We start from the raw sequence: 13,523 nt of genomic DNA, 5'->3' as shown, positions 1-13,523 counted from the left end.
CAAAAGGTGAAATTTGATGAGGATTGAGGTTTATGTGGGGTTAGGGATTTTTCTAGGAGTGTTTAAGGGTTACATTTTGTTGGATATTGTCAGCAGCTAATTTTATATTTAAGTTTTGTAACTCCTTTAAGACCCTTCTTTACTTCTATAAATTGAAGTAAATACTGTAACAAACATACATTTCATGTAATAGCCAGGTTTCAGCCTCCTCAAGCTGCCCTCTCTCTGTACTTGAGAGAGGCTCCAAGAGGAGGAAATGATATTGGAGCTTCTTTCAAGGATTGGAGCTACCAGCCTGACTGAAACTTCTAGCCATTACTAAGAGCCACTAGTGAGACAAGAGCCATGAGCCACCCTCAGGAGAGGACTACAGGGACGAAGGCACGTTAGGCAGCATGTGCAGGAGGGAAGAGGGGAACCAGGTGGCAAAGGAGAAAGATCAACAAAAAGGAAGCATGTGCAGAGAACTGGGGAAGAAGAGGACAAGGTGGCACAGAAGTATGTACAGGAGAGAGGGGAACACATTGGAAGGAAAGATATTGTGATTCTTTTCCAAGATGGTAAAAAAATCTACTCCCCTTAAACGTGCTTCAGATACATGTCTTCTGTTACTTACAAGTAATTGCTGTAGTTGCCATGTGAATGTTGCACTGTTACGAATAGATCTGTGATGGACAGGAGAGCTGCTCCACAGAATTGTGAATGTGAGTGGGGCTGGCCCATGATACACTCTTTCTCTTTTAAGATGTGTCCAGTATTATGAAAACATCTGAGAAACTCTGCTCTAAAGTTACTGCTACTTCCTGTTAGTCTCTCAGCTTCATGAGCACCATCAAAAAAAATCTGTGTTCTTTATCTTAATTTCAATTATTTTTAAGATTGTTCTTGTTATACCTTCAAAGTAGCACTAATAGCTCTTTCCAGTTCCAAAGCACAGTATGAGCAGGTATAAGCTTCACTATCTAGCTCTATCAGTGCACCTCAGTCATGATTTATAAGTTTGTAACTTTGCCCATCCCAGTCTTAGGCATCTTCTAATCAGAGCTTATAGTTGATTAAAAGTTTTTTTTTATCTTATTCTAATCCTTTGAGCTGTCCAGTCTCTCAAAACACCTCTAATTCTGTGGGATTCATCACAGGAATAGACCAGTTTAATTAAAGATAGACTAAGATAAATGTTGTTGCAATATCCAAGATTACTTGAAATATCTCAAGAAATGCTGAGATATTTAACTTTGGCAGTTGTGGTGACATTAGAGAATGTGAGAAAAGCCATATTAATATACAATGTTTGCATTAAAGCTGTCACTCTTAATACTTCCACAGCTTATTAAATGAAAAGACAGAACAGAGTCTTTCAGAGACGCAGCGACATCTTGCTAAAAAAAAATATGAATTACAACTTACCCAGGAGAAAATTATGGTTTTGGATGAAAAAATTGGTGAGTTAGATATTTAGTTAAAATTAGTGGCAGTATTGCGTTCTCTTTCTCAGTTCTTCCACGTTATATAAAAAGTAATGTTTAATCAACTGTTTTATTTTATACTATTTTAAGTGTTCCAGTAGTACAAAGGCAAAACAATTAATTCGTCAACAGAAATTCAAAATTAAAATAGTTTTATATTTTATGGCTAGAGGAAAGCATATGGATACATCAAAAAACTTTTTTTTCTTACTTTCATCGACAAAAAGCAAATAACTTATTTTCTGTTTTTAGAAGGAGTTTTCTCCCTCTCAGACTAGCATAATTAAGCTGGTTATCAATAAAGTTATTCCTGATAAACTGCTCATACTATTAGTTGAACAATAAGTTTTGTTACCCATTTGATTTGTTTGGGCTCATCAGTAATATTTGCTTAATAAACGGTAGCTCCCAATTCTGCAAGGTGCTGAGATAGTACTTCTTGGGACTTTTCTTTTAATAAAGGATGTAAGAAGTCAGAATAAATTTTCAAATGCAGTACAGAGCAATATGCTCAAGACAGGAGTAAAAGAGATGGGTGCAGGAATGGTGAGGCATTTTGAGTACCATTGACTAAACTAGAGCCCAGTTATATAGCACTGGATAACTACTTTATAGATCACAGTCAACATCATCTGCACTCACCAAAGTAAAATGCAGCAGTTTGCAAAAAGAAAATGAAATGGATTATAGGTGGCAAAACCTACAGTTAAAATGGCCCAACGTTTTCTGTTATATGAGATTTTGTTTTCAGTTGCTTATGTGTACCTGTTGTGGTTGCTGGGAGATAGGGGACCTAACCCCTCCCAAAGCTAAAAACCCTCAACCAAGAGGGATTCAGGCCACAAGTAAATTCTGGGGACAACAAATGGGGAAAAAACAGGGACAGGAGTGAAGGTCAAAGGCTTAAAATTAGGGAACTGGAAGGGGAGACAGCTCAGAAAACACCTGACAGCTCAGAGAACTCCTGACAGCACTCACTGCTTCTCAGAGGCATCTTAAGGAGTCAGTGGACAGGGGAACTCTGTTCGGAGGCATGACTTAACATTGGATTTGAAATAGGCCCCATAGTTGCAGAGTACCCCTTGGAAGGTGTATACTATTTGTACCACTGGGGCAGGCAGCTGTAGGCCCACCCATAATTAAAGGCCCACTCCTTCAATTGAGGAGGAGGAACCACTAATTCCAGGGTACAAGAAAGTAGTTGGGGCAACAAATGAAAAAAACAGGAGCAGGAGTGAGGTGAGAGGTAAAGAATGAGGGATTCAGAGGGGGACATTGAGCAGAGAATCCCTGACAGTGCCCACTGCTCCTCAGAGGCATCCAGGGATAAACTAATGACTGATTGAGGGTGGATTTGTTCTGATGACTTACAGGTGAAAGCCTGAATTATGTATAATTATCATGCTGCCCCAAAGCCATTTGGTTCCCTCCTCTTGGAAGTTGTGGATGAATGAGGTTGGGAGTTGGAGAAAGGGTGGTCTCATGGTTAAGGCAGCTGAATGCTGGCAGGGGAATTGGATTATATCCCTGCCTCTGCCACACAGTTCCTGTGTGATGCTAGGAAACGCAATAGGAAAGTCATCTTTTTAAAATGGTCACTAATTGTTTGTTCCTCATTTTCTGGGTGCCAAACTTGAGACCCTGGGGCCTGATTCGCAGAATTGATGAGCATTCATAGCTGCAATGGAATTCAATTCAAGTTGTTCTTTGAATATATAAAGTGCTATATAATGCTGCATACAGATTCTAGGTGTCTCAGATTAGTCACCCTAAATTAGTGGATACTTTTGACCTTAATCTCTTTTTGTACCTCAGTTCCTTGTCAGTTAAATGGGGATGATAATGCCCTGTCATCTCACAGAGGTGTTGTAAAAATAAATTAATGTTTGAAGCACTCGAATACTGTAGTGATGAGCACCATAGAAAAACTCAGGAGGAAATTAATAACAATTTCTTCACAGCAGAGCATGAATAGTATGCAGTAATTCAGTCTTGGGAGCATGTGTTGTTCAATAAGGAGAAAACAAATACTGAATAGCAGCTCACTGAGTGAGCACCCTTTATTCTGTACAATGAGTGAGGCAGGGGAAAAACTGTAATAATATAACTAAATGATGTATGATAATATATATGCATAAGGAGACTGAACTAAAGTAGCACAGGCAACCTTAATTCTGGTCTGTCATAACTTCTGAGTTACTTCTGGGGGAATTCTGTGCCTTGCAGGGGTGCAGAATTCATACTTCCCGCAGATTTTTTGGCTCCCTTGCAGAAAAACGGGACAGCAAAGAAAGCTGTGGGGAACACACACCCGTTCCGCAGCAGCCCAGGCGCATCTGCTGGGAGCAGCTGGCAGCAGAGAGCAGATCACCGCAGGGGAGAGAAGGGATGCTGGGCAGGTGTCCATGGAAAGCCATTAAGGGAGTGGGGCTGGGCACCTGTCTGCATGCGGATGAGTGTGAGAGACTCACTCTGTCCCTCTCATCGCTGCTGCTGCATCCTGGGTTTGGAGGCATAGGGCTGTGTGAAGCAGGCTCTGTCCCTGAGGCAGAGCAAAAATGTAACAACTAAACAGGCAGGCTGCTAATCAGGGGTGAAAGTAACTTAAAGGACTTACCAGTACTCTGGAGTCCTGAGCAGGGGCATGGCCTCAACCAGAAGAGGTGGGGCCTTTAAATACCCAAGGGTCCCCACAGCAGCCAGAGCCCCGGGCCCTTTAAATCACTGCCGGAGCCCTGCTGCCACTAACCCAGGGCTCCAGCAGTCGGGCTCAGGAGGCGATTTAAAGGGCCCGGGGCTCCAGCCACTGCAAGGAGCCCCGGGCTCTTTAAATCACCAGTCTGGGGAAGCTGGTCCGGCACGGCGTACTGGCTCTTGCCGGTACGCCATACCAGACCGGACCGTCTTACTTTCTCCTCTGCTGCTACTGTTCCCATTGTTCCCATTCTTAGTCAATTAAGGCTCCTTTACCTTACCAGAGTGGTGTAAAGGAGATTTATTTTAAATGACAGTAATGTAATTCTCAGCTAGGAAGGTCAGAGTGCTTTCTTGCTTTTTTTCCTTTGCCAGAGAGGCACAGCAGAGTTAGATTACAGCTCAGGATCTATTTTACTTATCCATATAAAAAAATGCAGGACAATGATTAGCAAAACTGTACAACTTTCTTGTGTGAAAGTCTGAGCAATTTAAAGTGACATTCTACTTTTCAGAACACCAAAATAAAAGTAATGTAATTTAAATGAAAATCCAGGATTATAACTGGAATTCAGGGTCTTGGTTACCAAGTATTTGTAACTTAACTTTCATGTGTTTAGGAAATGCTGAACAGTTATTGTGATTTTTTTTCTGTATGGTAATTTAAATAAATAACCAAAATAAGTGGAACTGATGTGATTATATTGCATTATTTTGACAAATAAAATGTGTAGAATTTTGCATTTTTTTTGGTGCAGAATTTTGCATTTTTGACGCAGAATTCCCCCAGGAGTATTGAGTGTTTGACTTTGCAGCCTCAATACTTTTCTTTTTAATTTAGTTGCCTTGTGTGTAATACATATGCATGTAGGCATTCATTGTGTCAAAAGCATTTAATTAGTTATTAACTACTAAAACTTTTGATAATTTCTCACAAGTTATAGATAGAGCATGATCTTTGTTTGCTTTACATAGAGTATGTATATATGTGTGTAGCTGCACTGCAGCTATGAGCGTGCTTCCCAGCACTAATAGAGAGAGACATGCTAGCTCTGCTCTAGTTAGCATGCTAAAAATAGTAGTGTGGACACAGTAGCACAGGAGGTAGTTTGGGCTAGCCACCTGAGTACATACCCAGGGGGTCTGGTGTGATTGTATTTGGGCAGCTAGCCCATGCTTCCGTGGCCACACTGCTATTTTTAGAGACTAACTTGAGTAGCATTTGTCTATCTGCTGGGACGCATGCTCCCATCTGCAGTGTAGACTTACCCTTAGTGTCGTATAATTCAGTTACAGCCTGCTAAAAGTGTCTTGCAGTATTTACATGACATTTTTGTTATGAATTTGTTAATTTTCTTTAGTTACTCATTCTGAATACTCTTCTGTGGACTACTCAGTGTCCTTTTTTGGTTTATAATTAGCATTTATAGATCTTTCTGTCTTAAGTTAACGTCTTTCTCTTAACATAACAGAGAAGACCAATGTTTTGCGCATGGACAAGAGTTTAATAATACCCAGCTTTATATATTGTAATTTGCACTCCACTTTGCTCTGTTGTTTTAAACCTATTTCCTAGGCACTTCAATTTACATTATTGAGTTATTATAATTATTGTCTTAATATTTGCAATTAAAAAAACACCCTAAAAAGCATCGAGTCTTTAGTAGCTTAGGCCCTGATCCAGCAAAGCACTCAAGCACAGGCTTTAAGCATGCAAATAGTCCCATTGACATTAGTGGGACTATTTCTGTCCCTGTCATCATGCTTCAGTGCTTTGCTGGTTCTTGGCCTTAGTTGTGTTTTCTTGTGGTTTAGAAGTGTATCAAGCTATGTGAAATGGAAAATAATTATTTTAAATTGAGTTAATAAAAATGAGCCCTTTATGATTATACGTGCAGATAACTTTTCAAAACAAAATCTTGCACAACAAGGAGAAATCCATATTCTCAAAGAAACTATTGCTGAGCTGGATACAGAAAAAGACTCCTTACAAGAATGTGTGGATGAAAAAACTGAGAAAATTTCTTCCTTTCAAGAAACCCTGGCAATGAAAGTATGTTCTTGCATCTAAATTTCTATATAATTTATTATTGATTCATTAGTTCTAAAACATTTTTCATAATAGTTATCTATGCAAAGGACCCTTTAGGACCATCCACCTTATCATTGGGATCCTCAAAAGTGCTCAGTGTTAGCTAAATTCTGCTCCCATTAAAGTCCATAAAAAATTCCCATTGACTTCAATAGCAACTGAGTTAGGCCAGTGTTGAGCTCCCCATTCTTAGTGTTTTGTACAGTGTAATTTAAAAAATGCCAAGAGATGGGATTTTCACCACTTTCCTTGGGTGAAGCAGACTAAATTAACAGGCTAAGAAGTTTCACATTCAGAAACTTTTTCTTGAAATTCAGACTTAATTTTCTCTTCTAGGGCCCATTTATGTAACAAATACAACCAAATGGGTGATGTAGTTACAACTTCGTTATCCCTTGAAATGGTTACAGTATATTTCCAGTTTGTAGTACAAATGGGCCCTTCACAGGGCTCAAGCATTCAACATCTCCCCTTTGGGTGTGTCTTTACTGCAGTCCAAGGTGTGATTGCAACCCAGGTAGATATACCCATGCTAGCATTGCTAAAAGTAGCAGCGTAGATGTGTCAGCAATGCAAGTAGGTACCCAGAATTCTTCTTCGAGTGGAGTCCCTGTTGGTGCTCAACTTTAGGTGATTGTGCACCCTGCAACTCTAGTCAGAGAATTTCGACAGCACTACCTGGCTGGGCCACAGGTACTCTCCCCGCCTCACACCTGCAGCGGCAATTAACTAGTGATGTGTGGCTCCTCCCCTGCCCCCGTTCCTTCTCAATCTCCCATGGTCTGAGTCGGAGCTCCAGCAGTGTGTGCACTCGCTTTACGTCAGATTTAGCTTAGTCCAGTAGTTTAGTGCAGTTAGGTTAGTTGGTTAAGAACCTTTTATTTCTTTTTCTCCCCATTTAAAAAAAAATCAACAACTTTTTTTCCTTTCATCCCCTTGAAGCACATTAATTTTCCTCAGGATGCCAGGGTCACTTGGCTTTAAATGCTGCCTCTCCTGTTGTGAGGCAATTCTGGTTTCTGACAGACGCTTGCAATGTGTTCGGTGCCTGGGGGAAACTCATGTGCCCCAGAAGTCCACCCATTGCCAGTCCACAATCTTAAGACCATGGACTAGGAAAGTGAGGGCCTTAAACTGAAATTTATCCTATTGGAGAAGTCACTCAGGCCCGAGCTAGCAAACTTCTCCTGCCGCCCTATCACCATAGGCGGCTTCCGACAGACCCCTCTCCTCCACACCACAAGAAAGAGACCTGTCTCCTAAAGTACTTGGAAAGAGGAGAACTAACACAAACCCTACCAAGACCACATCAAAGAAGGAACGTTCCCTGCTTCTGTCCACTAGATCGGTACCAACCACCCCGTAGCTTAGTACCTTTGAGTCAGCAGGGACCTCCGGTACCCAGGGCCACCCGGGGTGGGGGCAAGTGGGGCAATTTGCCCCAGGCCCCACAGGGGCCCTGCGAGCCGCTCCAGGTTTTCGGCGGCACTTCCACGGCGGGGCCTTCACTCGCTCCAGGTCTTCGGCGGCCGGTCCTTTAGTGCAGCGGAAGACTCGGAGCAAGTGAAGGACCCGCCGCTGAAGTGCTGCCGAAGCCTCAGCGCACCGCCCAGTGAGTACAAGCGCCGCAAGTGGTGGTGGGGGGGGAGAGCCGAGATCGGTGGCACTTAGGCTGCTCTACCGCCACCATTTCATTCTTTGGCAGCAATTCGGTGGCGGGTCCTTCCCTCCAAGATGGACCCGCTGCTGAATTGCCGCCGAAGACCCGGCCCTGCCCCAGGCCCCCTGAATCCTCTGGGTGGCCCTCCCGGTACCGGTGGTACTGTCATAGCTGCAGACCCTAAGCGAGCAGGCTCTAAGAAGAAGGGCAGGAAGAAGACCGCCTCCTCCACCTCAGCAACAGCATCACTGAAGTGCTCGGTATGGAGCGACTCTGCAGTATAAAAGGCAACAGCACCACCTGCTGGCCATATGTTGAATAGCACAGACACTGCACCACACATTGCCACACCATCCTTGGCACGTTGTCTGTCAGCTCCTTTCCTACTGGCACCACAAGGTCCCCTAGTACCAAGGCAATTCTCTGTACCACCTTTAACACAGGTACCTCAAATGGTACCACAGCCTCAACAGTTTCTTGCTCTGAAGGACCTGAAAATTGCCCCGGTACCGGAATCACCTCTCCTCAGTTCCGATACTGCTTCGGTACTTTCACTACTGCTCACTCTGCCAACTAGAGCTGCTTCTCCTTTCTCTAGTGAGGAGGATGAAGACGAGGAAGGGGAGGCTTTCTCCTCCCAACACTCTTCACCTATGCAAGGCAGAGTTCAGTCTGCACATCAGGAGTGTCCTAAGCCTCCACCAGGGTCTGAATTGCAAGGGTTGTATGGTCACCCCTTGAGGCCCCCACCTATGCCCTTACCACCTCAATGGGCATTCTGGGACCCGGGGGGCAGCTTATAGACAGTGTTACCCCAAACCCCTAAGGTGGCACTGCAGAGGTACATAGGCACTCTTCACCAAGATCCACAGTGCCACCAGCTGCCCCTCCCGAACAGAGCCTTGAGGAGACAGAAGAAGTTTTAGCTCAGGAGGCAGCTCCTGCCACCTGCACTTCATTCTCACCAGATGAGACTGTTATGCCCCTTATGCCTATTGCTGGAGATGATTTCAGGAATTTCCAGGAGCTCTTCAAAAGAATAGCGATGATGCTCCAGATAACCCTAGAGGAGGTCTCAGAGTCACATCATGAGCTCTTGGACATACTCCACATGTCCACCTCCTCCAAGATTGCCCTTTTGATTAACTCAGCAATCATGGACCCCACCACAAATATCTGGCAGACTGTTGCTACCATCCCGGCCACATGTAAGAGCATGGACAAAAAATATTGCATCCCTTTTAAAGGGATCTAGTCATCTATTCATACACCCTCAGACAAATTCATTGGCAATCGATGCAGTTAATAAATGGGGCAAAGAGCATTACTCTAGAACCACCCCTTATGATAAAGAGTGGAAAAGTCTGGACTTACTTGGTCACAAGGCGTATTCATCAGCGACACCACTTCTGGATTGCCAATTATGAAGCCCTATGGCAAAGTATATAAACTATTCCAAATTTTCTGAATTTATTGACTACATACTAGACGACAAAAGAGAGTAGTTTACGTCGTTCATTTCTGAGAGCCACTTCTTAGCTAGAACTGCCCTCCAAGCCTCTTTTGGACTCTGCTGACACAGCAGCAAGGACCATTGCCACCACCAAAGTAATGCACCAAGCCTCTTGACTTCATCTGTCAGGCTTCCCTAGGAAGGTCCAAGCCACTGTAGAGAACCTTCTGTTCGAGGGTCCAAAACTGTTCGCCGCCAAGACCGACAAGTTGCTCCATTCGTTGAAAGATTTGAGGGCCACGATCAGGTCTCTTGGCATCTGTACACCTGCAACAAAACACAAATGAGGCAGGTATTATACATCACAGTGCCCCAGACAGGGCCCATACACACAGCAAACGAGACAATACGATAACCAGAGGCACAGACAGAGACCACCCAGATGCAGACTAAGCTTCTCCCAAACCACCACAGATTAACAATCAACCTCTAAACAGCAGATCTGAAGGTTTGGTCAAGGGCTTGCCAGACCTCCCCCAACTTTTGCTGCCAACGCTACCTTCCACCAACGATCCCTTTATCAATTGTTTAACACCGTTCTATTCAAACTGGTGAACCATCACCTCCAACAGATGTGTACGGGAAATCATCAAGACTGGCTATGCCATCCAGTTCCTCTTCATCTCTTCTACCCACCCTGCCTCCCCGTCCTTCTTCAGGGACCCCTATTATGAGCCTCTCCTGAGACAGGAAGTGGAGCATCTCCTACAAATGGGCGTGGTAGAGCCAGTTCCGGTACATCACTGAGGGAAGGGCTTCTATTCCCATTATTTTTTAACCTGAAAGAAGTCTGGAGGATGGAGACCCATCGTCAACCTCAGGAAGCTAAATAAATTAGTCAGAACGCAACGATTCAGGATGGTTATGTTAGCTACAATCATTCCAGCACTGGAGCAAGGGGATTGGTTTGCAGCCCCCGACCTGCAAGATGCATATTTTTACATTACTATACGCTCTACACACAGGAAATTTCTTCGGTTTGTACTGGGACAGGACCATTTCCAATATACAGTACTATCCTTTGGCCTCTCCATGGCTCCCTGGGCATTTTCCAAAGTCCTTGCTGTGGCAGCAACTCACCTTCGCAAGCACAGGGTCATGATATACCCCTACTTAGATGACTGTCTAATCAAGGCTCACACTTGGGCAGAAGCCATTGCAGCCACGCACCAGACAATGTTGCTCTTCACCAGTCTCGGTCTACAAATAAATATCCAAAAGTCCACATTAATGCCAGTCCAGAAACTGGACTTTTCATTGTGCACCTAAATTCTCTAGAAACACCTGCATCATTACCTTTTCAGAGATTCACCACTCTAACGAACCTCATCAATACCTCGGTGCACAGCCCAAGGATATTGGCCAGGACCGGTCTTCAGCTACTAGGTCACATGGTGGCGACCACATACGTGGTGAAACGTGCCAGGCTGCACATGCACTGCTTGCAGAGTTGGCTCAAGACAGTGTTCACAGCACACAAACACAATTTGAATAAAATTCTGAGTATGCCAGTGAAGGTCAAGGACTCGCTACAATGGTGGACTCACCCACATAACATCTACACAGATGTCCCTTTTCTTCAGCCTCCTCTCGAATTGATAATCACAACAGATGCCTCTCTACTGAGGTAGGGGTGCCCACCTACACAAGCTCTCAGTACAGAGAAGATGGTCTCCTTCCAAATCAACAGTCCACATCAATGTACTGGAACAAAACGCAGTTCACAATGCCTGTGCACACTCCATGCCTCTGATCAAAGACAAAAACAGACAGATCATGACAGACATGTAACTTGCATGTTCCACATAAACGGGGAGGAGGGAGATCCCACCTCCTATGTACGGAGGCCATAAAATTCTGGACATGGTGCATACAACACAATGTCACCATATCAACAACCTCCCTGCCTTGGTCTCAGAATATCATGGCCGACACAATAAGTTGAAGGTTCTCGAATGACCACAAGTGGGAAATCAACACCTGCATGATCCAGTCATATTTTAACTATGGGAGTTCCCCGCAATAGACCTATTTGCCACAAAAAAACCAACCACCAATGTCCAGCTTTTTCCTCCAGAGTGGGACTGGAATCAGGATCCAGCAGCAACGCATTTTTCATTTCATGGGACGCACCTCTCCTGTATGCTTTTCCTCTCGCCCCATTGCTGTCCAGGGTCCTGTACAAGATCAGAATCAATCAAGCCAAAGTCATCCTGATAACACCAGCATGGCTCAGACAAACCTGGTACCCATACCTGAAACAGATGTCATCATGCCCCACCCCCCACGTCTCTTTCTGCTTCTTCCAAATGTCCTCTCTCAGGACACGGGTCAGACTCTGCATCCAAACCTGGGGTCACTCCATCTCAAAGCCTGGCTTCTCAATGATTTCAAGGCGAGGAGATAACTTGTTCTGAGGACGTTAAAGACAACCTGCTAAACAGCAGAAGGCCCACTACACAGGCTGCATACCTCCACAAACAGAAGAGATTCCACATGTGGTGCCTAAATAAACAAATCAGCACCACCACCTCTACCATACCAGTGTTCCTGGACTACATGCTCTACCTTAAGAAAGCCGGCCTTTTAATGATTTCACTGCAGGTGCATCTGGCAGCCATTACAACATTCCATGACAAAGTGGACGGCATTTCAGTTTTTGCTCACCCAATTACCAAAAGATTCCTCCAGGGAGTATGCAACCACTACCCAGAGCCCCAGTGTCCCCACAGGACCTGACTTTAGTGCTTTGATCTCTCACAATTGCCCCATTCGAACCTTTGGCCATGCATTCTCTTCTACATCTTTCCTTGAAGGTGGCCTTCCTAGTCGCCATCATGTCTGCGAGATGTGGGAGAAATTGGTGCTCTTATGTATGGACCCCCTATATAGTTTTTTCCAAAAACAAGGTCAATGGCCTCAACCCAAATTTATGCTGAAAGTCCCTTCTTCTTTCCACATCAATCAACCTATCCATCTTCCCACGTTCTTCCCCAAACCTCACAACGACAGGCAAGAAGCAATTTTCCACGCCCTGGACATCAGAAGGGCGCTAGTCCTTTATCTTGAATGGATCAAATTGTTCAGGAAAACTCCTAGATTGTTCATCTCCACCGTGGACCACTCCAAAGGCAAACCTGTCTCTAAGCACAGACTTTCCAGATGGATTTCAGATTGCATTCAGCTCTGTTACCAACAACATGACCTATAACCCCCTCATGTGTTAGAACACACTCCACGTGGTCTTATCGTCCATTCAGACCTAATTCTGAAGCCCCTCCTTTCCCCTGAGGGGCACTGCTCTACAGTCACCTAAAATGCAGCACCCACAGGGACTCCACGCAGGAGGTGGGGGGGAGGATTGCTCACATGGTGCAGTAACTGAGGTTATTCCAGATGTGAGTCCCTGTAGGTGCTCCACTACCTTCCCCTCTACTTCAGAATTGTAAGTCTTCTGCGATAGAGAAAGAACTGGGTGGGGGTGGGGGTGGGGGTGGGGGAGCTGCACAGCACTAGTTAATTGCCATTGCAGGCGCGAGACGGAGAGCATATGTGTGCAGGTACTGCTGTTGAAATTCTCCAACTATAGGTTCAGGGCACACAATCACCTAAAGTGGAGCAACCACAGGGACTCACATCTCGAATAACCTGAGTTACTGCACAAGGCGAGGCAATGAAACCCATACTACTGCCTCTACACTGTTACTTTTAGCAATGCTAGTCTCAGGTAAAGCTCACATGAGTATGTATGAACTACAATCACATACCCTCACTTTACATAACCAGGTGTTACATATTTATCTCTCTCAAACTTTCCTTCTAACTCTTTCCAGCACCATGATTGTTCTATTGCTCTCTTCTAAACTCCCTCCAGTTCTGGACACTTAAATACATGGAGATATACCTATCTCATAGAACTGGAAGGGACCCTGAAAGGTCATCGAGTCCCACCCCCTGCCTTCACTAGCAGGACCAAGTACTGATTTTGCCCCAGATCCCTAAGTGGCCCCCTAAAGGATTGAACTCATAACCCTGGGTTTAGCAGGCCAATGCTCAAACTACTGAGCTATCTCTCCCCCCAAAAAGATGATTGACTAG

At 44.5% G+C, this 13,523-nt stretch overlaps 1 protein-coding gene across 7 annotated transcripts in view; it reads left to right on the top strand.

The window, feature by feature from the left end:
- The window catches only part of TSGA10 (testis specific 10), a 74,350-nt gene that overhangs the window by 24,307 nt on the left and 36,520 nt on the right, over positions 1-13,523 (top strand). For all 7 annotated transcript variants that reach the window (XM_045005564.1, XM_045005573.1, XM_045005602.1 and 4 more), the window contains 2 exons: positions 1,327-1,442; positions 6,059-6,213. In XM_045005564.1, coding sequence (XP_044861499.1) covers positions 1,327-1,442; positions 6,059-6,213 — 271 coding nt within the window. The remainder of the gene's footprint in view (positions 1-1,326; positions 1,443-6,058; positions 6,214-13,523) is intronic.

Source organism: Mauremys mutica, chromosome 1 (assembly GCF_020497125.1).
Source record: "Mauremys mutica isolate MM-2020 ecotype Southern chromosome 1, ASM2049712v1, whole genome shotgun sequence".
In the NCBI taxonomy this organism is placed as follows: Eukaryota; Metazoa; Chordata; order Testudines; family Geoemydidae; genus Mauremys; species Mauremys mutica.
This window is presented reverse-complemented; position numbering and strand designations above follow the sequence as displayed.